Genomic DNA, 26,641 nt, shown 5'->3' with positions numbered 1-26,641 from the left:
TTGGAGGAATTAATCTCAGCGCTCCTCTTTCCCAATGGTAGCTGAGATGACCCGATCATCAGAGTTCATTCTCTGATACAGAAATCTCTGCCAATACTGACCATCAGCCATCAGGTGCTCATCTAACACATGGACTTTCTTTTTATTATCAAGAAAAGTAATATCAAACACTTAGATACTAAAAATGTTAATCTTAGATTAAAATACAACACATGACAACTCATTTTCCTTCTCATTCATGTTGTATGATTAAAAAATCAAAAAGCCAAAACTGATGTCAGACATCTTCAGGTGGGCGTCTTCATCTTTCTGTTGATGTTGGTCCCTTATACAGGCGACATTTTGAACGTTGTCTACAGAGCAGCTGGTCCTCAACACATCAGGTGGACTACTGATGTGTTAATTAACCAATCAGAGGGGATTATTCTGCTCCTTTATTCTGATTTGTTTTGTTGAAGCTTTTCCTGGTTCCTTCCAGATGAGCTCAGATGAGCTCTGATCACTTTCTTTGATGACTTTGAGCCACACCTCCTGGTGCTGAAGGATGGAAGGATGGCTGAGAAGGTCCCCCATCAGGGTCTCCAGGCACCTTGGTCCCTCTGTAAAGCCGTCTCTGACTAAGGGGAAAAAAAGGTCTTGTAGGTTCACCTGTCAGTCCTAGTCTGGCCAGAGGTCAGAGGTCAGGTTCGTTCTGTGGTCCAGGAAAGGGTCGACCCGTCATGAGCTCATGTGGAGGAAAACTGGGAGTCAAAGTTACCAACATGCTGAATTAAAGGAGCTGGGAGAAGGACAGATCAGATGTTATCTTACCCTTTCACAAACAATAGTAGATAAAACAAGTTCATGTAGCTTAAAGAACTTTAGATTAAAATTTGAACTTTGTCACAAATCATTGAATTATTCCATAATTTCAAACTTACCCAGTAAATGTACTTCCTTATATTCGATACCCTTATCACTTCTGCACCTGCAGAAATCCAAACAAACTTCTCCTCAGCAGAGGAGGGAGGGAGGACCTGCAGCGCTGTAAACAAGGGGAGACGCTGCAGCACAGCCTTCTGTTGCTTCCACCAGACATGATGTGTGTGGAAGAAGAATATAGGCTTTCCATCTGCTTTCAAGAACGATGTTTCCAAGGCGAAGCAAAATCAAAGAACCAGAAACAAGAGTTTCATGAGGTGAAGAAACACCGAACCAGGAGTGCAAGAAGCTGAACCATCAACAAACATCAACAAAGCTGGTTTTCCCAAACGCACATCAGACAGTCAGGCTGAGGTGTTCAAACTTCATCCAGCAGTCTAGCAGTCGTTTCTGTCCTCTGCTGCTAAGAATTACCTTAATAGATAATTTTCCTTTATAAGGCCATTTTATTCCCATATTTATTTACTTTACTGGTTTAGTCATAATTTAGTATTTTATTTAGGTTGCTTATTTATTCTGCTCTCAATTACCAACCCAAATTCCACATGGACTGTTCCAGATGGAAAAATAAACAGCATCTATATGGATCCTTATGAGTTTAGCTTTGCTGTTATTCTCTTGTTTTATCTTCTTTCCACCCTTTTCTTCCTCAGAACAAATAAAATATGTTCTGTTGAAGAAAAACCATAAAGTTTAAGTCATTTTAACCTCCAGATATATCTGAGCTATGGATTCATTGAGAATAGATCATTTTAAAGCCTCCATCATTCATCTTAATGCAGGAATTAAATCCTGTTATTTATATCCTCTGTCATTGTAATCATTATTATTAATGTTATCGTTATTATTATTAAATAATGTTATTATCATCAATATTTCCAATTGAGTCATTTGAACACCGTATAATTATTAATCAATACTTATGTTAAATAAATTTGCATATTTATTCCAGATCAGCTTAAGATAGATTTACTTCTTAAAGAATTGTAAATAATTTAAAAGCAAATTCAATCAGCCTAATTTATTTTTATACAAGCTATTTGCGCTACACACATATAGATTTATTTACCCTTAAAGCTTAATCTAAATCTTAAAGAATTAAGGTTAATAAATTAAACTTTAGCATTTAAATAATGATACAGGTCCTTGATTATTTGCAGAAATGCCCAATTATTGTTAAACAAGCAAAATCTGTTCATTTGATTTAATTTTTTAAAAATCTGTCTCATTAAACTTTATTTGTTGTGATATTTGAACCTTATATCAATACCATTTATTCCCAATTTAACAGCTGTGCATTAACTGTAACACATTTAACTCCTGCTTTAATTTGAAAACAGGTGAGGGGGAAGAATGAGCCACAGAAAATAGAAACTGTCCTTATTTTAAAGTTTAACCTTAATTATTCACTCATTTCTATTTTCCCAAGACAAAAATAACTAAACTGGACAACATACAATAGGTAGAGTGGATCCACAGACACTACAAACAACATATAAGACAAACAGATAAGACAAACAAAACACAAACAAATGGCCATGCAAACCTTCATGTGTGTCAAGCCCGCCCATTTTTTTTTTTTTTTCAATATCTTTATTGAGTTTAATATATATATTTCACTTGTACAAAAAGACGGTTATCAAAACAATAGCATCCAAAAAGTGAACAATTAGAATTTCCACAAAACATTTCACATACTTCACACACTTAACAAAATTAAATAAAACTAAACAAAACAAAACATAAACACTCAACAACATATATCAAGGCAGCAGTTTTAAGTTATTTGAGCTCTTTGACGTTCAAGAAACTCTATTAAGGGATTCCACACAGTCTCAAACTCTGTAGCCCTTCCCCTGGTGATATAAGTCAGCCTTTCCAGCATCACACAAGATGTCATCTCCTTTATCCACTCATTTATCGAGGGCACACCCATTTTCCTCCAGGACAGAGCAATCATCCTCCTCGCCTGTAGGAGGCCAAAATCAATTAAAGTTGACTTGTTAGGAATAACAGCAAAGTTTTTTGGATATATACCGAGTATACACATTTCTGCCAGGTGAGGTATCTTCACTTTAATGATGTCAGATAAAGTCAGAACAATTTCTTTCCAGTATTTTTTTATATCTGGGCAGTCCCATACGCAGTGATATAGAGTACCCTTTCCTTCCAAGCACTTAACACATGTGTCTGGCACATCAGGAGACCACTGATTGATCTTAACCGGGGTAATGTAAGTTCTCATGAGCCATTTGTATTGTAGTAATTTCATCCTAGAGTTGATGGATTGTTTTTGGGCTTTAAAGCATGCCTTTTCCCAATCTGCCTTTTGTATGTCTATCTTAATATCTAGTCTCCATGCCTCTAGCCTGTCATCTGTGGACTCTTTATCATGGGACATCAAAACTGTATAAAATAAAGAAATCAGTTTCCTCCACTCCAGATGTCGAAGCGTAACTTCTTCAAGTTGTGTCAGTGGTGGTTCATCTATTACATTCTTCTGTTTCCATAAAATAAAATGTTTCAGCTGTAGATATTTAAAAAAATGTTTTCTGGGAGTGTTGTATGTTTGGCACATCTGATCAAATGTACGGAGTTTACCGTCTATATAAAGGTCCTCTATTTTCTGTGCACCATTACCTGCCCAGATTTTGAATCCACCATCTGCCCTTCCTGCTTTGAAATATGTATTGCCCCAAATGGGGGACAAACGGGAGATGGAAGGAGTGTCTCCAATATGTTGATGTGCTTTATACCACACGTCAATAGTATTTCTAAGGAAAGGGTTCTCTGTTAACTTCTTTAGCTTTTTTGGGTCTACAGAGTACATATACAGCCTTAATGGGAGGTTCGGAACTGATGCCTGCTCAATATTCACCCAGCCTGGAAGAGCTTCCAATGAGAAATAAAACATTGCCGATCGTAACTGGGCGGACCAATAATATAATTTCAGATTTGGGAGCCGTAGCCCCCCTCTCTCATATGGCAGGTACAGCAATCTGAGCCTCAACCTAGGTTTTTTGTTGTTCCAAATGAATTTCCTAAAAGTACTATTAAGTTTGTCAAAAAATTAACCTGGAAGTGGAAGTGGGAGCAATTGAAACAGGTAAAAAAATTTTGGTAATATATTAATTTTAATCAGATTTATACGGCCAATCAGTGATATGGGCAGCATCAACAATCGATCCAGTGTCTCATTCACTTCACTAATTAGTGGATCATAGTTTGCTGGGGTGATCATTTTAATTTCAGGGGATAAATAAAGTAGACACTGAGTATGTATGCCAGTGTTATAAATCCTCATTCAGGTCCATAAAAATCCGTAAAGTAATATTAATCACGAAGTTGAATTAAACAAAACAACTCCCCAAAAAAATCGGGTCTCATTGTAGAGTTACACCATATTTTTTAAACAAGCACCATTAACCGGTGTCCATGACGAAAGAAGTAAACAGACCTCACATCTCACCATTTGCTTCATTCGGTCCCTCGGGCGAGTTTTCTGTGGAAGTCCTCCGCTTCCTCAGGTGATGAAAACAAGTGTACAGGTGCTGGTCATAAAATTAGAATATCATGAAAAAGTAGATTGATTTCAGTAATTCCATTTAAAAAGTGAAACTTGTATATTATATTCATACATTACATACAAACTCATATATTTCAGATGTTTATTTTGTTTAATTTTGATGATTACAAATGACAACAAATGAAAATCTCAAATTCATCATATCAGAAAATTAGAATATTGTGAAAAGGTTCAAAATTGATGGCCCCTGGTGCCACACTCTAATCAGCTAATTAACTCAAACCACCTGCAAAAGCCTTTAAATGGTCTTTCAGTCTAGTTCTATAGGCTACACAATCATGGGGAAGACTGCTGACTTGACAGTTGTCCAAAAGACGACCATCGACACCTTGCACAAGGAGGGCAAGACACAAAAGGTCATCGCTAAAGAGGCTGGCTGTTCACAGAGCTCAGTGTCCAAGCACATTAATAGAGAGGCGAAGGGAAGGAAAAGATGTGGTCGAAAAAAGTGTACAAGCAAGAGAGATAACCGCACCCTGGAGAGGATTGTGAAACGAAACCCATTCAAAAATGTGGGGGAGATTCACAAAGAGTGGACTGCAGCTGGAGTGAGTGCTTCAAGAACCACCACACACAGACGTATGAAAGACATGGGTTTCTGCTGTCGCATTCCTTGTGTCAAGCCACTCTTGAACCACAGACAGCGTCAGAAGCGTCTTGCCTGGGCTAAAGAGAAACAGGACTGGACTGCTGGTGAGTGGTCCAAAGTCATGTTCTCTGATGAAAGTAAATTTTGCATTTCCTTTGGAAATCAAGGTCCCAGAGTCTGGAGGAAAAGAAGAGAGGCACTTCATCCACGTTGCTTGAAGTCCAGTGTAAAGTTTCCACAGTCAGTGATGGTTTGGGGTGCCATGTCATCTGCTGGTGTTGGTCCATTGTGTTTTCTGAGGTCCAGGGTCAACGCAGCCACATACCAGGAAGTTTTAGAGCACTTCATGCTTCCTGCAGCTGACCAACTTTTTGGAGATGCAGATTTCATTTTCCAACAGGACTTGGCACCTGCACACAGTGCCAAAGCTACCAGTACCTGGTTGAAGGACCATGGTATCCCTGTTCTTAATTGGCCAGCAAACTCTCCTGACCTTAACCCCATAGAAAATCTATGGGGTATTGTGAAGAAGAAGATGCAATACACCAGACCCAACAATTCAGAAGAGCTAAAAGCCACTATTAGAGCAACCTGGGCTATCATAACACCTGAGCAGTGCCACAGACTGATCGACTCCATGCCACGCCGCATTGCTGCAGTAATACAGGCCAAAGGAGGCCCAACTAAATACTGAGTGCTGTACATGCTCATACTTTTCATGTTCATACTTTTCAGTTGGCCAACATTTCTATAAATCCTTTGTTTTTATTGGTCTTCAGTAATATTCTAATTTTCTGATATGATGAATTTGAGATTTTCATTTGTTGTCATTTGTAATCATCAAAATTAAACAAAATAAACATCTGAAATATATGAGTTTGTATGTAATGTATGAATATAATATACAAGTTTCACTTTTTAAATAGAATTACTGAAATCAATCTACTTTTTCATGATATTCTAATTTTATGACCAGCACCTGTATCTTCCCGTTATGGAGGACTCTCATTTTGCACGGGTTAAGCTGAAACCCACGGAAAGTTCCCTTCTCAATAAACGTCTTCTTTATGGCGTTCAATCTGAAGCGCTGCCGCATGGTCTCGGCTGAGAGGTCCTGGACGAAGAAAAGCTTGCTTCCCTCATGCGTGATGTCGCGTTGTTTAACGGAGCGGAAAACAAACTCCCGGTCTTGAAACTTCAGAAACCGAATGATAACCGCTCTATTCTGGTTTGGTTTCGGCGATGCTAGGGTTCGATGGGCTCTCTCTAAGGCGAAGGTTCTGTCGGCGTCCAGTTGCAGCCAGCGAGGCAGCATGCTCTGCACATAATCCAGTAGCGTTTGGCTGCCTTTGGCGCCCTCCCGGAGCCCAAACAGCTGCAGGTTATTCCTTCGGCTTCGATTTTCGAGGTCCTCGGTCTTAGTTTCCAGGTCGGCGAGCCGTTTCATAACGTTAGTTAATTCTGTGGTATTTCTTTCCAAGTGTTCCTCAGCCGACATTATTCGGTTTTCGGCTTCTTCCATTCGGGTTGTGTTAGCAGCTAAATTTCGCTTCACTTCTGCCATACTGTTTTCCAGAGCAGTGATAGAGCTGGTCATCTTACCCAGGCGGTCATCTATGCTGTCTAGTTTAGATCCGAACTCAGAGCGGAGTGACTTAAGTTCAGCAAGTACCGCCGACAGGTCCGCCATGCTAGTCGTATCTTCTTCGTTTTGTTCGGTCGGTGAAGTGCTGATTTTTGGTCTCTGGGAACCGCGTTTTCGAGTGAAAAAGTCACTGTCTTTGACTGTAGCACCCTTTGACATAATTCCGGTTCAGTTTGGATTTTTGACTTACAGTTTTTAAAGTTATTTGGTGCGAAGTTGTGCGGAGCATCCAAACTAAGCCGCCATCTTGGTACGCAGGTACTTTAACTCTAGTCAATAAACAGCAAACCAGTTACTATTCTGCTGTAAGCCAACCATTTATAACTTTATGTCAGGTGCTATTTCAGTCCTAATTCTGAAAGTTAGGATGTTTTTTTTGTTTTTATCATCCTTGATTTAAATCCATTAAGCAGGTTTTAGGTCTTATTTATTTTTAAACATACTTGTTTTATTATTTCACTCTCTCAGGAAAATATGCCACTTTGATTCAAATCTTTCAGGAATTAATTATTTATTTTTTGAAAATCTGTAATTTTAGTTAATAAACTCATAGCTTTTATATATTTTAGTTGCATTTTCCCAAACTACATCCCATATATTTGGTTAAGTGTAAGGTTTATTTATTTTAAACACTTGAGGGATGAAAATTGTTGATTTCATTGTTTATATGTTTTAAATGATATAAGTAAATAATAATATTTTTGGAGGAAAGGAAAATCAATTTCTCTTAGTTTTTTATTTAGTGAAATCTAATTCAGATTAAACTGACACATAACTTTAGATTTTATCCTATTGGATTATATTATTCATTCTTTTTCCTCTATAAGGTGCTATTTTGTTTACATTTTCATAAGTCAGGGCAACAATCACCTTTTCTCTGTCTTGGTCAGAACCTCAGACATTCATGGCACAAGGACAAAGCAACATACCACAAAATCCTGCAGAGATGAAGCTAATCTCTCCGGTTGGCTGCTGTGGAAATAGAGAATTTGATTAGTGACTAAAACCTGTGCGCATTTTACTACTACTGTGTCGTGCCATGTTTGGACCCTTTTCTCTCTCTGGATTTGCCTAAGTTTTCATCTCCAGGTCCGTCCATAACATTATGGAACATGGTGACAGCAGGAAATGAACAAAACCTGATAAAAAACGTTTTGTTTTCCAGTCCTGAAGCCGACATAGGAAAAGGCAGTTGCTGCTGAATTTTTCTCTTTTAAAAAGATAATTTTTAGTTTAGATATTTAAGGTTGGTTTTAATTTGATCAGAAATGATTATACTGACTCTAAAACAATCATTGTTTAGTGAAAGCCAACCAGGTCGTACATTATCACCCTCAGACATTTTCCCATAGATAAAGTCATGTCAGTCAGCAACCATTTTCTTCATTGCAAGATGCAGAAAGGAATCTAATAAGATAAAGTTATCAAGCTTTTCTTGAATAGTTGGAAGTGTATGGAAATGGAATTAAAAAAAAGGAAAGAAAAAAAAAATATATATATAATGGATCACAATACCCTTTTACTGATTGCTGCCAACAGGCGGTTTCAGTCCTGGAACTCCACCACCTCAGTCGAAAAGGTCAGCCACTTCTCAAACAAAAAATAATAATAATAATTCAATAATTAAAAATTAATTAGCACCGGAGAGAAGGAAAGCCTTTTGTTGGTGCACCTCCTCCTTGTTTCCCCACAAAAAAAATTCCCCAGTGTCTCTGTCCTCATGGTTCTTGCACACACACACACTGTGGAGCAGGTTGCAGCTCAGGTGAGCTATTAGGGTCAGGGGTTCAGAGCAGATGAAAATCCTTTTGTGTTGCCCTCCCCAGATTTTAACCCATCATTTCCATCCGGTTGCTGTGTCGGTGTGTGTGCGTTGGGGGGAGATTGATGCTTGTAGCAGGCTGTCTTTCTCTGGCGGGCTGATAGGAGGGGGGGCAACTCCTCCAGGTCTGAATTCCACAAGGAGCGGCTTGATCAGGGAGTACATGTTTGAAGGGCAGGGAGTAAAAAAAACAATGATTAGTTTAAGAAAGAGTTTATAATAATAATAATAAATAATAATATAAAGTTGTTGATCTTCACCATATAAAAGAAGAAGCCTTTTCAGGAAGGAAATGTCGTCTTGTCAGTCGCCCCACTTCATCCTTCAGTCACTTTAAGTCACCTTTCCCCTCTCGTCACAAACTTTTCTCATCTAATTTTCTCAAATTTTGTTTTTATCATCAACCTTACTTTTCTCTATTTAATTTTGTATGTTTTTTATTTAATTTTAGGTTAATTCCTCAATTTTACAAGTTTTTTTCAGTTTTAACCCCTTGAACCCTACGGACCCACCGGCGGGCCCAGCTGCTACGTGACCTCGTAATTTTACCAAACCCCCAGTATTGATGTAAAAAACATATTTGGCACAGTTTGGTGACATTTATGGATAAATGTGCCAAAATGGCCTCTCCGCCTAAGAAATTTCTCACTAATACCATTCTAAAATAAATATGATTCATCTGATTGAGTCCAAATTTGGTATATTTTTACACAACATTTAGATTTGAAAGTCTGTACTACTTTTTTGTGCTATAAATAATATTTTGGTAGTGTTTTGCAATGTTTATTTCAAAGAAAATTTTGGCGAGGTTAAAAAAATGCAAAATATTTTGTATTTTGTCCCTAATATTTCAGGCAGGGTCAAAGCTACAATGGTGCTGACACCAGAAAACCATTCTATGACATCTTACCTTTACAGACGTACCAAAAGTTTCTTCTTAAATCTAATAGCTTTGAGGCTATAAGTTATTTACTTTTGTGTGTTTTTGTCAGGCAGAAATTTATTTATACCCCCTTAGGGTGTAAGAGGTTAAACTTTTAATTTCACCTTATTTTATGCCCTACTTACTTTTTTTGTAATAAATTTAATAGTTTTTTTTATTTTAGCTATGAGTTATTAATTTCCTGTAAGAGTTTAAAGTTTTGTTTTTTTAAAAGCACCATTGAAATTTCAATTCATTATTATAACTTAGTATAGTGTAAGTTTAATATGTAATACAGTGTAAATATGTTTAGTATCAGGTTTAAACACTGCCTTTTTTTTGACTTCTTATTTTAACCCATTTCTTTTTGAAGCTGAGAGTTTCTTTGAACTCTCCCTTTAAACATCCATCATTTTAAACAGTTTTTTTCTATTTTTTATTTTTCCATTTTTTTTCTCTTTTTTTTTCAAAATCTGTAAATTTCTTACCTTACCTAACTTTTTAGCCTCTAACTTCTCATGATATTTGTTTATCTTATCTTTAACATTTTTGTTTATTGCAACATTAAAACAACCTTATTTTCTTAGCATTTGATCAAAAATTTCTCCTTGGGCAGTTGACAATTCTCTGGAACCTTGCCTTTTGTTCTACTACCATACTGTAGAACTGCAAAACCTTTCCCACTATCTACAGGTAATTTAACTCTGCCCGATATGCAATTTAACTCTGCCCGATACACACCAATCCTATGGTGCAAACCTGGATAACTGGGGGGGATCCCACTCTAGATTACCAACGTCTCAGTAAAATTAAATGCCTTCTGGTGGCACCTACAACCTTCCTGTCATTCTTAGAGAGAGCCTCACGTTCCTATGCGAGGTCTTTTGGTTCACAGGTGGAAAAAAACCTGAATTGCCTTTCTGCTACCCAAAAAGAAAAATTATCTTTTATTTTGTATATTCTTTAGTATTATACTAATGGTAATGCTTTTGAAATGATTAATCTTTAATTTAGTTAGATTTTTGTTTAGTTTTTGGTAGATTACATTTATTTATTTGATTATTTTTTATGGAGAAGAAGAGGACTTTGTTTGAACTAATTTTCCAGTATTTGATTTCTAATTATCTTTAAATCTGTAAACAATCTGTTGGTTTGTAATTTAGTTTTTGAAATTTAATTTAAACTGTGCCAACAAAAGATTCATCGCACTGTCTCAAAAAAGTGGTTCGTTTTGATCCTCCTGCTGACCTCCAGGGATCTAACGGGGTATTGAGGCTGGAAGACTGCTTCCTCAAAGGTGGTACCTGACATTCCTGACAATCGCTGTCCTCAGAAAAAATCAGTCAAAGAGAATCCTGCTTTGACAACGCCACATTGTCGTGGGAAAAAAGTATTCAACTATTCATCCTAGTTAAATAAACGGAGATCCATGGATTTCACTCAGTCGGCACATTTATTCATATCTTTGCAAAGAGAGAACAGTTCATCATACAGCCCTCATGGCACAGCATTCTGCTCTGTTCTGATCTGGGCAGCATTCATCCCCCCCCTACTTACAACAATGGAAAGCAGTCAGAGAACCGATTGGTTCTCAGAACCTGATTGGTTATGGGAAGGAGCTATGTCTGGTCTACAAACACCAGCCTGGAGAGAAATGTATGACCTTGAGAGGAACAGACTGAGTGAAAACTTTTATAGTGAGTAAATATGAATATTGATATATAATAGAAGAAAGATAAAACATTTCCGACAACACTGAGCAAGAGGGAGCATGTAGATATTGAATAGGGGGGGACCCAGGATGGACCCTTGGGGAACCCCACATGTGATTTTTGTCATCTCTGATGTAAAGTTGCCTACTGACACAAAAAAGTCCCTGTCCTTTAAGTATGATTTAAACCAGTTGAGAGCTGTACCAGAGAGGCCCACCCAGTTTTCCAGGCGCTCTAACAGGATGGAGTGATCTACAGTATCGAATGCTGCACTGAGGTCCAATAGTACCAGCACTGTGGTTCTTCCGCAGTCTGTATTTATACGGATGTCATTAAACACCTTGATAAGGGCGGTCTCTGTACTGTGGTGAGCACGGAAACCTGACTGGAACACGTCAAAGCGGCTGGTCATATCTAAGAAAGTGTTTAACTGTTGAAACACAGCTTTTTCAATAATCTTACTGATAAAGGGGAGGTTTGATATGGGCCTGTAGTTCTGGAGTAGTAGTTTGTCTAAACTGTTCTTTTTCAGCAGTGGTTTGATATTTGCTGTTTTTAGGGACTGCGGGAAAACACCTGACAGAAGGGATGTTTATTATCTGAGTCAAATCAGACGCTATGACAGGCCAAACTTTCTTAAAGAAAGCTGTGGGTAGAACATCAAGGCAGCAGGAGGAGGAACTTAGCTGCTGAATGATTTCCTCTAAGCTTTTATAGTTTATTTGGCTGAATTGGGACATTTGGTCAAGATCAATTCCAGTTGGAGACAACTTTGGTACTGAACTTGATATGGATGTACAAACTGATCCTCTGATCTTTAGGATTTTCTCAGTAAAGAAATTAGCAAATTCATTGCAGGCCCTGGTGGAGTGGAGTTCAGGAGCCACGGACACAGGAGGATTTGTTAGCTTGTCGACTGTGGCAAATAAAGCGCGAGTATTATTAATGTTCTTGTTAATGATTTCAGAGAAGACAGATTCTCTTGCATTTTTCTGTTGTAAGCTATATCTGTAAAGTCTCTATTGATGTCATAGTGAACCTGGAGTTTCGGCTTTCTCCACCTGCGTTCAGCTTTTCGACACTCCCTTTTTCACTTCTAACTGCTGGAGCACTTCTCCAAGGAGATTTTTTCTTTCCGGAAAAGACTTTCACTTTAATTGGAGAAATGCAGCTAATTATTTGTGAGACTTTAGACTGAAAGTTATCTACTAGCTCATCTATTGAGTTGCACCCCAAGGTTGAAGTAGCAGAGTAAGCTTGAATAAAAGTTTCTGTGGTATTTTCCTTAAAGGTGCATTTTCTAATGATGTCCCTTTGGCTAAATGAGTCACTGGAAATGATGCCCTCAAAGATAACAGAAAAGTGATCCGATTGGGCAACATCAGTAACACTGACTTTAGAAATCTTCAGACCTTTAGTGATGATCAAGTCTAAATATATGTCCCTGTTTGTGCGTTGGTTGTTTAACATGTTGAGTTTAACCAAAGTTTCTAAGTGTGTCACACAGTTCTTTTGCACTTCTGTCTTCAGGGTTGTCAACGTGAAAGTTAAAGTCTCCCACTATAATTAAACAGTCATAATCAACGCATATCACAGACAGGAGGTCACTAAAATCATTTAAAAAGTTTGACGTGGACTTAGGAGGCCTGTAAACATTTAGAAACATAGTTCGTACCGGGCTCTTTACCTGCAGAGCCAAATGTTCAAAAGAGTCAAATTTTCCCAAAAACACCTTTTTCCACTTCAGTGAGTCATTAAACAATGTCGCCACTCCTCCACCTTTCCTTTGTTGTCTGCTCTCGCAAAGAAAATTGTAGTTTGGAGGAGACGACTCCAACAGAATATGTGCTTCATTAAGTTCATGTAACCATGTTTCTGTTAAAAACATAACATTATTGTCAATAAAGTAATGAATTAAAAGGGATTTTCCTGACAGATCCAATGTTCAATAAAGCCAGTTCATATGAATTAGTGGTTGATGTTGTCTCTGTAGCAGGCTGCATCTGACAATTTATGACTCTTAAGTGTCTGTTCCTGTTTGTTCCCATTTTGTTTTTCTTATTTCTGCCACGTATCATCACAGATATTCCATAAGCTCCGGTGTAAGGCCCAAGCTGATGCTGGAAAATGTTATGTCTGATAAGGTTGTTGCCAGGGCCCGGTGTGTATCATGGAGAAGTTATCCCTTACACCCCCTCAGTCTGGGAGTCTCTGCTTAGTCTGCTGCCCCCACGACCCGGTTCCGGATAAAGCGGGAGACGATGAGTACGAGAAAAAAATGTTTTTTAATTTTTGTGTACAACTACACAAATTGAGTTGTACAAGTTGTTCATCAAAAACCTCTAACATTCTCACTTTTTCTAAAATGGTCCAGAACTATTGTTGCAAATTAAGATTTTTATTATTCAGACTATCATGAAAAGATCAGGAACAGATTACATATTGGCAATAAAAAAAAAACAAACAAAAAAACATAAAAATAAATCATAGGACCTGAGTATTTACCAGATTTACTATATAACACCTTATCTGTTTTATTTTCTATGTAAACAGAGCTGTTGATTAATGGCTTTCTCAAAACTTGCCTCAAAAAAAAGAACATTAACCCGTGAGTTTCTTATGTAATGAGGTGAAGGAGTTTCTAGATGGACATTTTATCACCAGTCAAACATGGTAAACACCTCTACTGTTCATTCCTGTGGCATCTAACTGCTGTGACTATTCAAAAGGCTTCACACCTGTGTGAACTCTCATGTGAGAAGTCAAATGACTCTTTTGATTAAATTTATCGTTACAAATGGTACAAGAAAAAGGCTTCTCACCTGTGTGAACTCTGATGTGTTTATCTAGATTAGATTTGTTAGTGAAGCTTTTTCCACAGGACAGACATTCAAAAGGCTTCACACCTGTGTGAACTCTCATGTGAGAAGTCAAATGACTCTTTTGATTAAATTTATTGTTACAAATGGTACAAGAAAAAGGCTTCTCACCTGTGTGAACTCTCATGTGAGAAGTCAAATGACTCTTTTGATTAAATTTATTGTTACAAATGGTACAAGAAAAAGGCTTCTCACCTGTGTGAACTCTGATGTGTTTATCTAGATTATATTTGTTAGTGAAACTTTTTCCACAGGACAGACATTCAAAAGGCTTCTCACCAGTGTGAACTCTGATGTGTGTATCAAGATTAGATTTGTTAGTGAAGCTTTTTCCACAGGACGGACATTTAAAAGGCTTCACACCCGTGTGAACTCTGATGTGTTTGTTAAGATCAGAGTTAGAGGTGAAGCTTTTTCCACAGGTCAGACATTCAAAAGGTTTCTCACCAGTGTGAACTCTGATGTGTGTATCGAGATTAGATTTGTTAGTGAAGCTTTTTCCACAGGACGGACATTTAAAAGGCTTCACACCCCTGTGAACTCTGATGTGTTTATTAAGATCAGACTTAGAGGTGAAGCTTTTTCCACAGGACAGACATTCAAAAGGCTTCACACCTGTGTGAACTCTCATGTGAGAAGTCAAATGACTCTTTTGATTAAATGTATTGCTACAAATGGTACAAGAAAAAGGTTTCTCACCAGTGTGAACTCTGATGTGTGTATCGAGATTATAGTTGTTAGTGAAGCTTTTTCCACAGGTCAGACATTCAAAAGGTTTCTCACCAGTGTGAACTCTGATGTGTGTATCGAGATTAGATTTGTTAGTGAAGCTTTTTCCACAGGACAGACATTCAAAAGGTTTCTCACCAGTGTGAACTCTGATGTGTGTATCGAGATTAGATTTGTAAGTGAAGCTTTTTCCACAGGTCAGACATTCAAAAGGTTTCTCACCAGTGTGAACTCTGATGTGTGTATCAAGGTTAGATTTGTCAGTGAAGCTTTTTCCACAGGACGGACATTCAAAAGGCTTCACACCTGTGTGAACTCTGAGGTGAGAAGTCAAATGACTCTTTTGATTAAATGTATTGCTACAAATGGTACAAGAAAAAGGTTTCTCACCAGTGTGAACTCTGATGTGTGTATCGAGATTATAGTTGTTAGTGAAGCTTTTTCCACAGGTCAGACATTCAAAAGGTTTCTCACCAGTGTGAACTCTGTGTGTATCGAGATTAGATTTGTTAGTGAAGCTTTTTCCACAGGACAGACATTCAAAAGGTTTCTCACCAGTGTGAACTCTGATGTGTGTATCGAGATTAGATTTGTTAGTGAAGCTTTTTCCACAGGACGGACATTTAAAAGGCTTCACACCCCTGTGAACTCTGATGTGTTTATTAAGATCAGACTTAGAGGTGAAGCTTTTTCCACAGGACAGACATTCAAAAGGCTTCACACCTGTGTGAACTCTCATGTGAGAAGTCAAATGACTCTTTTGATTAAATGTATTGCTACAAATGGTACAAGAAAAAGGTTTCTCACCAGTGTGAACTCTGATGTGTGTATCGAGATTATAGTTGTTAGTGAAGCTTTTTCCACAGGTCAGACATTCAAAAGGTTTCTCACCAGTGTGAACTCTGATGTGTGTATCGAGATTAGATTTGTTAGTGAAGCTTTTTCCACAGGACAGACATTCAAAAGGTTTCTCACCAGTGTGAACTCTGATGTGTGTATCGAGATTAGATTTGTAAGTGAAGCTTTTTCCACAGGTCAGACATTCAAAAGGTTTCTCACCAGTGTGAACTCTGATGTGTGTATCAAGGTTAGATTTGTCAGTGAAGCTTTTTCCACAGGACGGACATTCAAAAGGCTTCACACCTGTGTGAACTCTGAGGTGAGAAGTTAAATCACTCTTTTGAGTAAAATCCTTGTTACAAATGCTACAAGAAAAAGGCTTCTCACCAGTGTGAATTATATGTGTATCAAGTCTAGACTTCTTTGTGAAAAATTCTCCACAGGACAGACAATAAAACTTCTGACCTGTGTGAGTTCTCATGTGAACCAATAAATGCTTTTTTTTAAGAAAGTTTTCTCCACATGTCAAACATTTAATCTTCCGCTTCAGAACAAGCTGCTCTTTCTGCTCACTGAGCTTCATAGTTTCCTCTTTTATACATGGATGTTCTGGCTTTTGATGCTCTTCTTTTATCTGCCTGGGTTTTGGTTCCTTTTGGTCCAAACTGGATTTCCTCTCCTGTCCACAGAGCTGCTGGTCAGAGAAATCCTCCTCTTTCCCAACATAATCCTGCAGGCGGTCTGAAAGACAAACACAGCAAAAAGGCGTTCTATTGGTGGTTAAATAAAGGACACCTCTCATAAAAGCACCAAACTCTCTCCTTGAGGTTGAGGAGCGAGTGGATCCTATCAAGCAACCTGAAGACATGAAGTTCATTCTGGCCTAAATTTATTTCCCCACAAACAATTATTAAGGAAAGTAAAGCATTTCCATCCAACACCACAGTGACTGTCTGGAAAATGAGGAAGTAATGAGACTCAGCAGCACTTCCTGTATATCTCTGCCTGGAAGAGACATACCCCAGCTCAATGTGTCAGAGGTTGAGCAGGAGCTGCCATTTTAATCCCACATCATAGAGGTTTCTAGAATTTACTTCTTTTATCTTCAGAGAAATCTCCTGTCCAGGGGTGATGCTGAGAAACTAGTCCATGCAAATTGTTACTTCAAGGCTGGACTATTGTAATTCTTTACAGTCAGGAAGTCCACAAACTGTAGTAAAAACCCTTTAGTTGATACAAAATGCTGCAGTCAGAGGCTTGATGAAAATTAAAAACAGACACCATATCTTTCCTATTCTAGCTTCTCTTCATGTACTTCCTGTTAAGAACTTAAAATGCTCCATATCACATATTAAGCTCTAATTAACCAGGATCCATCTGATATAAGTGATGTGATTGTTCCTTACGTTCCTAACAGAGCACTTCGCTCTCAATCTGCAGGTTTACTAGTGGCTCATAGAATTTCTAAAAGTAGAATGGGAGGCAGATCTTTTAGTCATCAGGCTCCTCTGCTGTGGAACCAACTACCAGTTTTAGTCCGTGAGGCAGACACCCTGTCTACTTTTAAGCTTAAAACTTTCCTTTTTGATAAAGCTTATAGTTAGAGTGTCCCAGGTTATCCTGAGCTATCTCTATAGTTGTGCTGCTATAGGCTTAGACTGCTGGAGGACATAGGGACCCCTTTTAATAGTTATTTCTCCAAACAGCCATAAAACCAAAGGTTTCCTGTCATTTGTTTAAATAATAACCCCACAGTGGTGGTGAGTTCTATCCTCAGTATCTGTGTTTCTATTGATTAGACTGCTTGTTGAATAGAGTAAAGAAAAAAACTGGGAAACAATCCCACCTGATCAAAATGCTGCTGTGTAAATAATGAGTTTGAAATATTTCTAGTTAGTTCTTAAAAATGATCGACACTCAGCTGTTCCTCATAAGTTAGATCCTCGTGGAATTTCAACCAAAGAAGAGAGCAATTTTTCTTTTTTAAACATAGGGATAAAATTAAGCCTTCTACTCATATTGTGTCCCAGAGCACTGTTTTCCCACAGAAAAATTTGTTTCAGTTTTGCAAAAAAACAAACAAACATTAATATCAATTAATTAATTATAATCCAGACCACTGTGTAATTCCTACATAAGAAAATATGTGATGTAATTGGTGGATGAAATGACAAATGGTTTTCTCAGCTGCAACTGGCCAGGGGTCTATTTCACAAAGCAGGTTTAAACAAACTCAGAGTTAAACCCTCAACTCTAAATTGATCTAGCCTACGGTTGAAAACTCAATATCAAGTTAGTTTGATCAACTGTAAGTAGGTCCACTGTGACCTGAACATGTGCATATTAGGGGTGTAAATCACACCCATCATGGCGATTCAATTCAGTATCGATTTCCTGACCTAATGATTTGATTATTTTCGATACTCAAGAATACACCACGATACGATTTTATTTTATTTTTTTGTTTCTTTTTTTCCCCTTACAGGCTAGACAATTTTTCAAATTTGAAATAAATCAACGAAAGCTGTTATATCGTTATGCATTTTTTTTAAACAGCAGCAAATAACAGAAGTAAAAAAGTTGCACTCCACCTATTCCTATTAAAACCTCATTCACTGAAAAATAATAATACCCCTATGTTATAGATTCTGGAGGCCTTGCATCAAAAAATACTGCACAAAATCAGTGCATTGAGTGCAATTCAATACCTCGGCTCCAGATGTCCCCGCCCCCTCCACAGACGCTCAGCTGCACCTCTCCCAAGCTGAAGCTGGCTTCAGCTTGGTTTCCACAGTGAGGTCAGCAAAAGACACCAAGATCTAATCAGGGATCAGAACAGCCTCCATGTTGGAAATCTAAGCATCAGAAACCATTGATATATATATACATGATAGAGCTCTCATGGTGGCTCGCTGGACGGTGTTGTGCCAAAAAGTGATTGTCTGCCAAAAACTGATTGGCTAAGATCGGGCGCGTTCCCACAGAGCAGCAAGAGGGACTTGTTTCCATGTTTAGTGAGCCCAACCTGCCTGTGTTGTTTCAAGTTTCTTTCTCTGTATTTTAGATTTTGAAATCAAACACTATTAACACCAGTAAAGCAGTTATATTTCTATGACCAAGGTTACAGCAGATGTGTCTTATTTACCTTTCTGCTCCTCATCAACGGCTTCATTTTGCATTCCTCATGAACATCTGCAAATTCTAACAGACTTTAGCAATAAAAGTAAACTATGAAAGACTTTTCTGCACTACATTTGATTCCATTAAAAACTATTCTGTCTCGTTACTGTACTGTGACGGATGTAACTCGGTTAATTATTTAAAATAAAATGTTCATATTTTGTTTTTCATGGTGATATTGTTACTCATTTAAAAATGTAAGTACAGATAGTGTGAAATGCCAAATTTCAAGGAAGAGTCAAAGTTTATTAATCCTGATTTGAACTTCCCATACTAAAGAAATTCCCTGAATAGAGAAAATGGGACACCTTAATTCACCAAAGAATGATGAAGAATTATTATATGAATATTAAATATTATTATATTTTAATATAATTATATTAATATGTTATAATATTAAATATATTCTTCTGAACCCCCCCCCCCCTCCCAGCACTGAAATAATCCACAAAATACATAGAATATGACTATTTTACTTTCCTAAAAGGGATTTAAACTTATTTTTTTATCTGCAGTGTATTTTCTAGATGAAATTGCTTTATTCAACTCTAAGGCATAATATGTCATATATCTTACTGAACTCTCCACCCCAAACACTCAAAAAATCCACAAAATAATGATGCCAGACGATATGTACTACTTTATCTTGACTTTTGAAGCAACAAGCGCCAACGACCACAGCATGTACCAACTTCCTGTTTTCAAAATAAAAGTGTAGGCCTAGATTTTAAAGCAGAGAAGCTATCAATATTGATATTTATCCTATCTAAAAACTATCAAGAGACTTGAAATGCAAAATTAAAGGCATAAAGCCAATTGAAGCCAACTGATAACTATGATCCAACACTGATTTTGTCAATTGATCACATGAACTGGAAGCTATTGAGCAAGAATGCCAATATTTCATATAAAAATGTATTTAAAACAATTTGAGATTTGAAATGGAAAAATAAAAGGTGTGGTGTAATTTTTGAAGCCAGCGAAGTGCTTTGACCCAACACTGATATTAAGTCAATTGATCAAATGTTCTAGAAACTATTAAGCAAAAATATTAATATTTTCATATAAAGATTTAAAATAATTCAAGATTTAATATGCATAAATTAAATGTCTAACCTTTGTACCCTGCGGAATGCTATTATCTAACAATGATTTTGAGTCAATTGATCACATTAGCTATTGAGCTACAATATGCTTATATGAATTAAGTAGAATATACAGTGGGGGAAATAAGAACATTTCTGAAATTCACATCATATGAATTTATAAAAATTGATAACCATCTGATGAGGATAAAAAAGTATTTGACCCCCTACAAAACAGCAAGTATTCTGGCTCCTACAAACCAGTTAGTCTTTCTTTAAGACACAGCCCCAATCCCAACCCATTATCTAGATCAAATACACCTGCCTCACCTCGTTACCTGTATAAAAGACACCTGTCAACACCCAAACAACCAGCATCCAAAATCACCACCATGGGCAAGACCAAAGAGCTTTCTACGGACATCAGGGACAAGATTGTTGATCTGCACAAGACTGGGATGGGCTACAAGAGAATCGGAAAGCAACTGTCGGTGCAGTTATCAGGAAATGGGAGAAGCACCACACCACCGCCAACCTCCCTCTGTCTGGGCCTCCACACAAGACCTCACCTCGTGGGGTGTCCCTGATCATGCGAACGGTGAGGAATCATCCCAAAACCACAAGGGGGGAACTGATGAATCAACTGAAGGCAGCTGGGACCACAGTTACAAAAGAAACGGTTAATAACACAGTAAAATTGTAGATCGTTGCATTCTTTGTAAGTGGGCAAACCTGCAAAATCAGCAAGGGGTCAAATATATTATAGGTCCATATAGTTAGAGACTATCCTCTCTGAACCGTTACTTTAGAGCTGTGAAAGGATTTCAGTGAATTGTGAATTAAAATCTTACATATAAAGCCTTCAATCCAAAACAAAGCTCAACCAGTGCCTAAACAAATGATAAGCCCAGTACAGCCCGAGCAAGCCAAGATAAAGATGGCCAGAAAGATGACACAGAAAGAGCGTACGTCAGAACTACAGGAGGATTCATCCCAGATCTCAGCAGGACAAAAAGAGGACTCCCCTTTAAATTCCAAAGAGAACCAAAAACCCCATCGCCGCAGACACCAGTCCAGACTGCACCCAATTCCCCCTCTTCCCCACAAAGCCCAGATGTTCCCTTTCTGGAATTTTCTCATAACATGAACAAAGTTTTCAAGATTGGCCTACAGTTGACATCCTCTCCACATAGCCATTCTGAAAGCCGCAGCTATGTGAAAAAACCAGCATCTTCTAAAAGGAGCAGAGCCCCAAATCCTCCTCTACAGATCACGGAACGTCAGGACCTTCAGATAACTTCTCCGTGATACACACCGGGCCCTGGCAACAAGCTTATCAGACATAACAGTTTCCAGCATCAGCTTGGGCCTTTCACCGGAGCTTATGGAATATCTGTGATGATACGTGGCAGAAATAAGAAAAACTAAATGGGAACAAACAGGAACAGACGCTTATAAACTGTCACTTGCAGCCTGCTATTTTTTTTTTTTGTGGTAGATTTTTGTAACGGGGATAACAAGGATCATTCAAAACTGCTTTTTTTGAATGAAATTTGTTTGTTCTCTACTCCTAAACTCAGCATCTCTTCATCCATTCGTGCAATAAGAAGTTTCTTTTGAATGAATTTGATTAAACTAAGTCCCTCGGTATAAAATAAATATTTTGATGGAGATGAGAAATCTGCTTCCTTGTTGGTGAATAACCAGTAGTTTGCATCCAATCATTTAAATAAACGGTGTTAATTTTTTTGGAATATATAAGAATTATGCTATAATTTCTAGTCACCGATCTGTTGCTACTACCGTATTTACACGACTATAAGGCGCATATAAACGTCCTTTTTTTCCCTCAAAATGCGCGGCGCGCCCTTTGGTGCGGTGCGCCCTATGTGTGTTGTTACTGTGGACTTTTGAGACCACCTCATTGAGGAGATGATGAAAGCGTGGCTGAGGGAGGTGAATGTAAGGAGACCAGGTGGTTTTTTTCCACTCATCACCATTGCTGTTAATCTGTGACTCCATGCGTGCCCATCTCACAGCTGATGTGAAAAACATGGTGAAACAAATGAACGCTGTGCTTGCTGTTATTCAACCGCTCGACATCGGTGTGAACCAGGCGCAGCAGAAGCAGCGAGTTTACATGCAAAGTCAATGGTTGACGCGCGTATGGACGCAGAGAAGCTGACCTGGGAGCTGACAGCGAGACAGACATCGCTGATGATCAGAGCGCTGTGATCGCTCCTCTGAAACAGTTTATTGACGCCTAAATTAACTTAACCTGCCGACAGAATATGTTCGCTTTTATCATCCAGTTTTAAGGTGGATTTTCCCACTTAAAAACATTAAAACTACTTTATTCCCACTGATCACAGCAAATACAGCTGCAAGGTGTATTTAATACAAAGTAGCCTATTAATCAAACCTGGGAGCTGACAGCGAGACAGACACATCGTTCTGATGACATATGATATTATGGCAAATGAAAAGGGCTGGATGGATGAGGAGATGATGAAAGCGTGGCTGAGGCAGGTGTATGTGAGGAGACCAGATGTTTTTTTCCACGCATCACCATCGCTGTTAATCTGTGACTCCATGCGTGCCCATCTCACAGCCGATGTGAAAAACAAGGTGAATCAAATGAACGCTGTGCTCGCCGTTATCCCGGGAGGTCTGACAAAGGAACTTCAACCGCTCGACATCGGTGTGAACCGGCCGTTCAAAGTAAGGCTGCGAGCGGCGTGGGAGCGATGGATGACAGACAGAGACCACAGTTTCACAAAAAGTGGAAGGCAGCGCCGGGCAAGTTACGCCACAGTTTGCGGATGGATGATTGATGCTTGGGCTAACGTATCTGCTGGCACTGTTGTTTGCGCTTTTGCAAAATCATTTCCGAGGAGCCGCCCGGCACGGAAAGTGAATCTGACAGTGAAGAAGGGGAAATTGGCGTGTCTGATTTAGCGCAGCTGTTTAATTCAGATGATGATGAGGATGATGACTTCGATGGGTTTGATTAATACTTTGTAATAAATACTTGAATAAAGCACAATCATACTCAGTTTTTTGCTCCCGCTCTATTTTTCTACCTGAAAACTTAATTCAACAGCAGCCTCTGGGCCGGGTGACCTCCCCGCGGTTCACCGCGGCGGCTGGCAGGTGTTTTTCATCTAAATAATCTAAACTGCAGGCAGCAGGATAATAAAAGCGAACATATTCTGTCGGCAGGTTTCAGGATTTTAAGTTAATTTATGCGTCAATAAACTGTTTCAGAGGAGCGATCACAGCCCTGTGTCATCAGCGATGTGTCTGTCTCACGGCCAGCTCCCAGGTTTGATTAATACTTTGTAATAAATAAATGAATAAAGCACAGTCATACTCAGTTTTGCTCCCGCTCTATTTTTAAATACACAGTAGAGGTATTTAAACGTGGTGGAGGACATGCACCTGTATATAAAACCTGCGCCCTATAGTCCGGTGCGCCTTATGTGTGTGTTAAATACAGTCATGGCACACATAACTGAGACTGCGCCTTTTAGTACGGTGCGCCTTATGGTCGTGAAAATACGGTATTTTTTAATTTGACGAACCTGAATTTCTCTGTTTTATGGAAGTAAATCTGTGTCGTTGGGATTTGAATTAAAAATGGCACTGAAATTTAAATGTTGTATGTTTTTACTTACTGTTTCAGTGTTAAAATATATTACACATTTTTGACCTAAAAAAAAATCATTGTCATTATTTCTACACAGTTGAAATTTCATTTGTTATTTTCTCTTTAAGCTAAAAATTCACATTACTATTTCAAAAGGAATACATTTTCAATACTTATTTTTCAGTTATATATCCAACTTAAAAACAACTTCACCACAGATTTTTTAGCACAACAATGTGAACTCACTATCAACCGGAAGTTTTAGCTTAGCATGTTGATCTCCTCTAAGCAGTTGAGGCTAAAATCCACAGCGTGCATCATCAGGGAATCGTTTCTATCAAGTGTTTCTTACCTATCCGGTGTAAGATGATCTGGGGGATCCTGGTGAAATCCAAGAGTAGATGTTGATCGTCCATCTTTTCCTCCGAATTGACCAAACTCCCTTTAAACTCCGTGAATGTTTCTTCAGCAGGAGTTAACTGCTGGCTGATAAACTATCCTTGAAGCTGGACTGAAGACGTTCTCACTGCAAACACTCCCAGATTATCAGCCTCTCTACAATGACTCCACACACAAACTAAACTAATGCTGCTATTCTGTTCACTCTGTTCGCCTCATGGTGTGCTTTGTTCTTCTATCATGGCGGAAGACAGACCATCTGTTACGGTGCATTACCGCCACCTGCTGGACTGGAGTTTCCACAGAGATTTACCAAGTACACCTCACTGCAACACACAGAAAGGGGCGGGGACGGACCTTTCCGTCAGTCCCATACCTTATTTGGATATGGGACTATTTAATTCCGGAACTGAAGGGGGCGCTAGTGAGACTATTTCCTGTACCGACCGTTTTATAAAAATCATAGTTATAACTTATTTTATCCTCCAATAACAAAAATGCTGTTAAAACTTAATCTTTATGCTTAAAATGTAAAGTATTTATGTAATCCATTCACATGCTTTAGTTTACTATTGCTATTCTTACTTTTATTCAGTTTTATTAATTTATTTTTTACTTTTTGCTCAAACCCCTGGCGATTGTTCACTGGAAATTGTACTTTTTTCCACTTAAAGTCAACAATAATATATAAAACATACAAGTAAACAAATATGCCAGGGGGTATGTTACAAATAATAAATACAATCAGGAGGAAAGACAAAGAGATTGACAAACATGCACTGGGGAGTGTCATGAGTTCATATGTATGTATACATATATACATTATACAAATAAATATTTCTTCTACAACATTAAATTGTCCAGAATTTTTAGATGGGAACAGATTGCCATGTGCCTTCTGGTGAGAAAAGAGTTGAATAGCATGAAAATATTGCTTGACTTGAATTAAATAAAAATTAAAGTCTGGCTTTTTTTTTTTTTTTTTAGATTAGATTAAATTTATGCAAGTGTAATTTGGCCATGATAACTAAAAGATTAATAAGGAAATGTTTAGGAAACATTTTACTTTGCAGTTGAAAACCAAATAAAACATCTTTCCAATGAAGCACAAATCTTTTCCAATATGGAACAACAGCAGGAACAGACGCCACCTCTCTCTGAAAGAGGGATCTGATTGACTTATTGTTCTTACAAAGAGACGAGGTGAGACATATTTTGCCAACAGGAGAGTCCATGAGAGTCAGAGAAGGAGATGAAGAGCAATCGAGTCTCGGCCTCTGTCTGTATAACATGCAAATCCCAGCTGAAATAGAACCAAAAACCTTTGCATATTCTCCAGAAGCAGGAAGGTTCAATATAGAAAGGAACCCTTCATAATTCAATAAGGTCCCATTATCATTGAACGGTTGATGAACCAGAGTAATACCAGGACTGAACCACAAATCCAAAAACAATGACCTTTTTTTGTACAGCATGTCCTTATTGCTCCAAATGAAATACAGGTGAGGTGAAAAGATGTGCTTGTAGATAAGTGACCATGGCAAAAAAGCCTGGTGGTGAAAATTGGAGAGTTTGATAGAAATGTATGTAGGCTATATCAAAATAAACCAAGAAAAAGGTTAAACCCCCAAGTTTTGAGAAAATGTGATGAGGAATAGTATTCCATATAGAAGTTTGAGATGCGAAAAACTGGTGAATCCAATTTATCTTCAAAGTGTTATTTAAGGAAGAGAAAGATAAACAGTTAAGCCCTCCATTTTGATATGAGTTAATTGAAGTCGATTTTCGAATGTAATGGGTCCTATTCTTCCAGACAAAGTTAAAGAGGAATTTGTCAATTTCCTTTTCAGTTTATCAAGATCTAGAGCCTGAGCAGCATAAGTTAGCCTAGAGATGCCCTCAGCCTTACTAAGAAGAATACGACCTCATAGTGAAAGATCCCTTACCAACCACTGATTAATGTTAATTGATTGTTCTTTACACAAGTACAAAAAAATATGCATCAGCAACAGAGTTATTTTATGTTTATGTTATTTTATATTTATGTTAAGGCATGTAGGAAGATTGTCACTAGGGTTTATAACGGTCCTTTGAAAAACGGAATTGTTCCGTATTTAGAAATAAAAGTATCTGTCCCGTATTTAGTGGAAAAGGAACGCACTTTGTCCCGTGTTACTGTGAGAGTAAAAAAATAATCAATAAAAAGCTAATGCAAAATGAAGAACAAGGGCAGCTTAGATACAAAAGTTACAGTAAACTTGTTCCTGGACCCTGTCCTGCGTTGTGACCAATGACCTGATAAAATACATTTAACAATCCAGAATACCCTCATCCTATTGGTGGAGCCAAGTGTTAATCACGGAGAAGATAGCGGGAGACATTAGAGCAGTATGGGGGATGAATGGAGTAATTTAAACGCTGACGCTGCTTTGGGGGCAATGCACCTTCACATAGTGATGCTCCTTCTCCTCCGAAAAAAAAAGGATTCAGAACTATAGGGAGGAATGGGAAAAAACAAATACCTGGGTGGAAAAAGTCTGTGATAATGAATATAAGCACATTCATAATATGCATCTAATTCAATGCAGATTTGAGTCAGATAGGCAATCAGGTCAGCTGGCACGCACATGAGGTGTCCCTAATTGTCACCCTCCTAAATACTGGTTAGCTGATCGGCCTATGT

General features: G+C 38.1%; 1 protein-coding gene and 1 long non-coding RNA gene across 2 annotated transcripts; both read right to left on the bottom strand.

Moving 5' to 3' along the window:
* Positions 1-641: 641 nt before the first annotated feature.
* Positions 642-1,435, bottom strand: LOC119782348. Its single transcript, XR_005280657.1, has 2 exons — positions 921-1,435; positions 642-778 (listed from the first exon to the last, which is right to left on the bottom strand). It is a non-coding gene; the product is annotated as an uncharacterized LOC119782348 (long non-coding RNA).
* An 11,969-nt stretch (positions 1,436-13,404) lies between these two features.
* On the bottom strand, positions 13,405-16,163 carry LOC119782350 (zinc finger protein 658B-like). The gene is made up of 5 exons (XM_038283296.1): positions 16,096-16,163; positions 15,659-15,762; positions 15,445-15,574; positions 14,197-15,111; positions 13,405-14,028 (listed from the first exon to the last, which is right to left on the bottom strand). Exons 1-5 carry the CDS (start codon positions 16,124-16,126, stop codon positions 13,916-13,918), a joined length of 1,293 nt encoding a protein of 430 aa, XP_038139224.1. The 5' UTR covers positions 16,127-16,163; the 3' UTR covers positions 13,405-13,915.
* Positions 16,164-26,641: the final 10,478 nt, after the last annotated feature.

This window comes from Cyprinodon tularosa, unplaced genomic scaffold (assembly GCF_016077235.1).
Source record: "Cyprinodon tularosa strain WSP-4 unplaced genomic scaffold, ASM1607723v1 ctg192, whole genome shotgun sequence".
Classification (NCBI taxonomy): domain Eukaryota; kingdom Metazoa; phylum Chordata; class Actinopteri; order Cyprinodontiformes; family Cyprinodontidae; genus Cyprinodon; species Cyprinodon tularosa.
The sequence above is the reverse complement of the archived record's forward strand: the minus strand, read 5'-3'. Positions and strand labels throughout refer to the sequence as shown.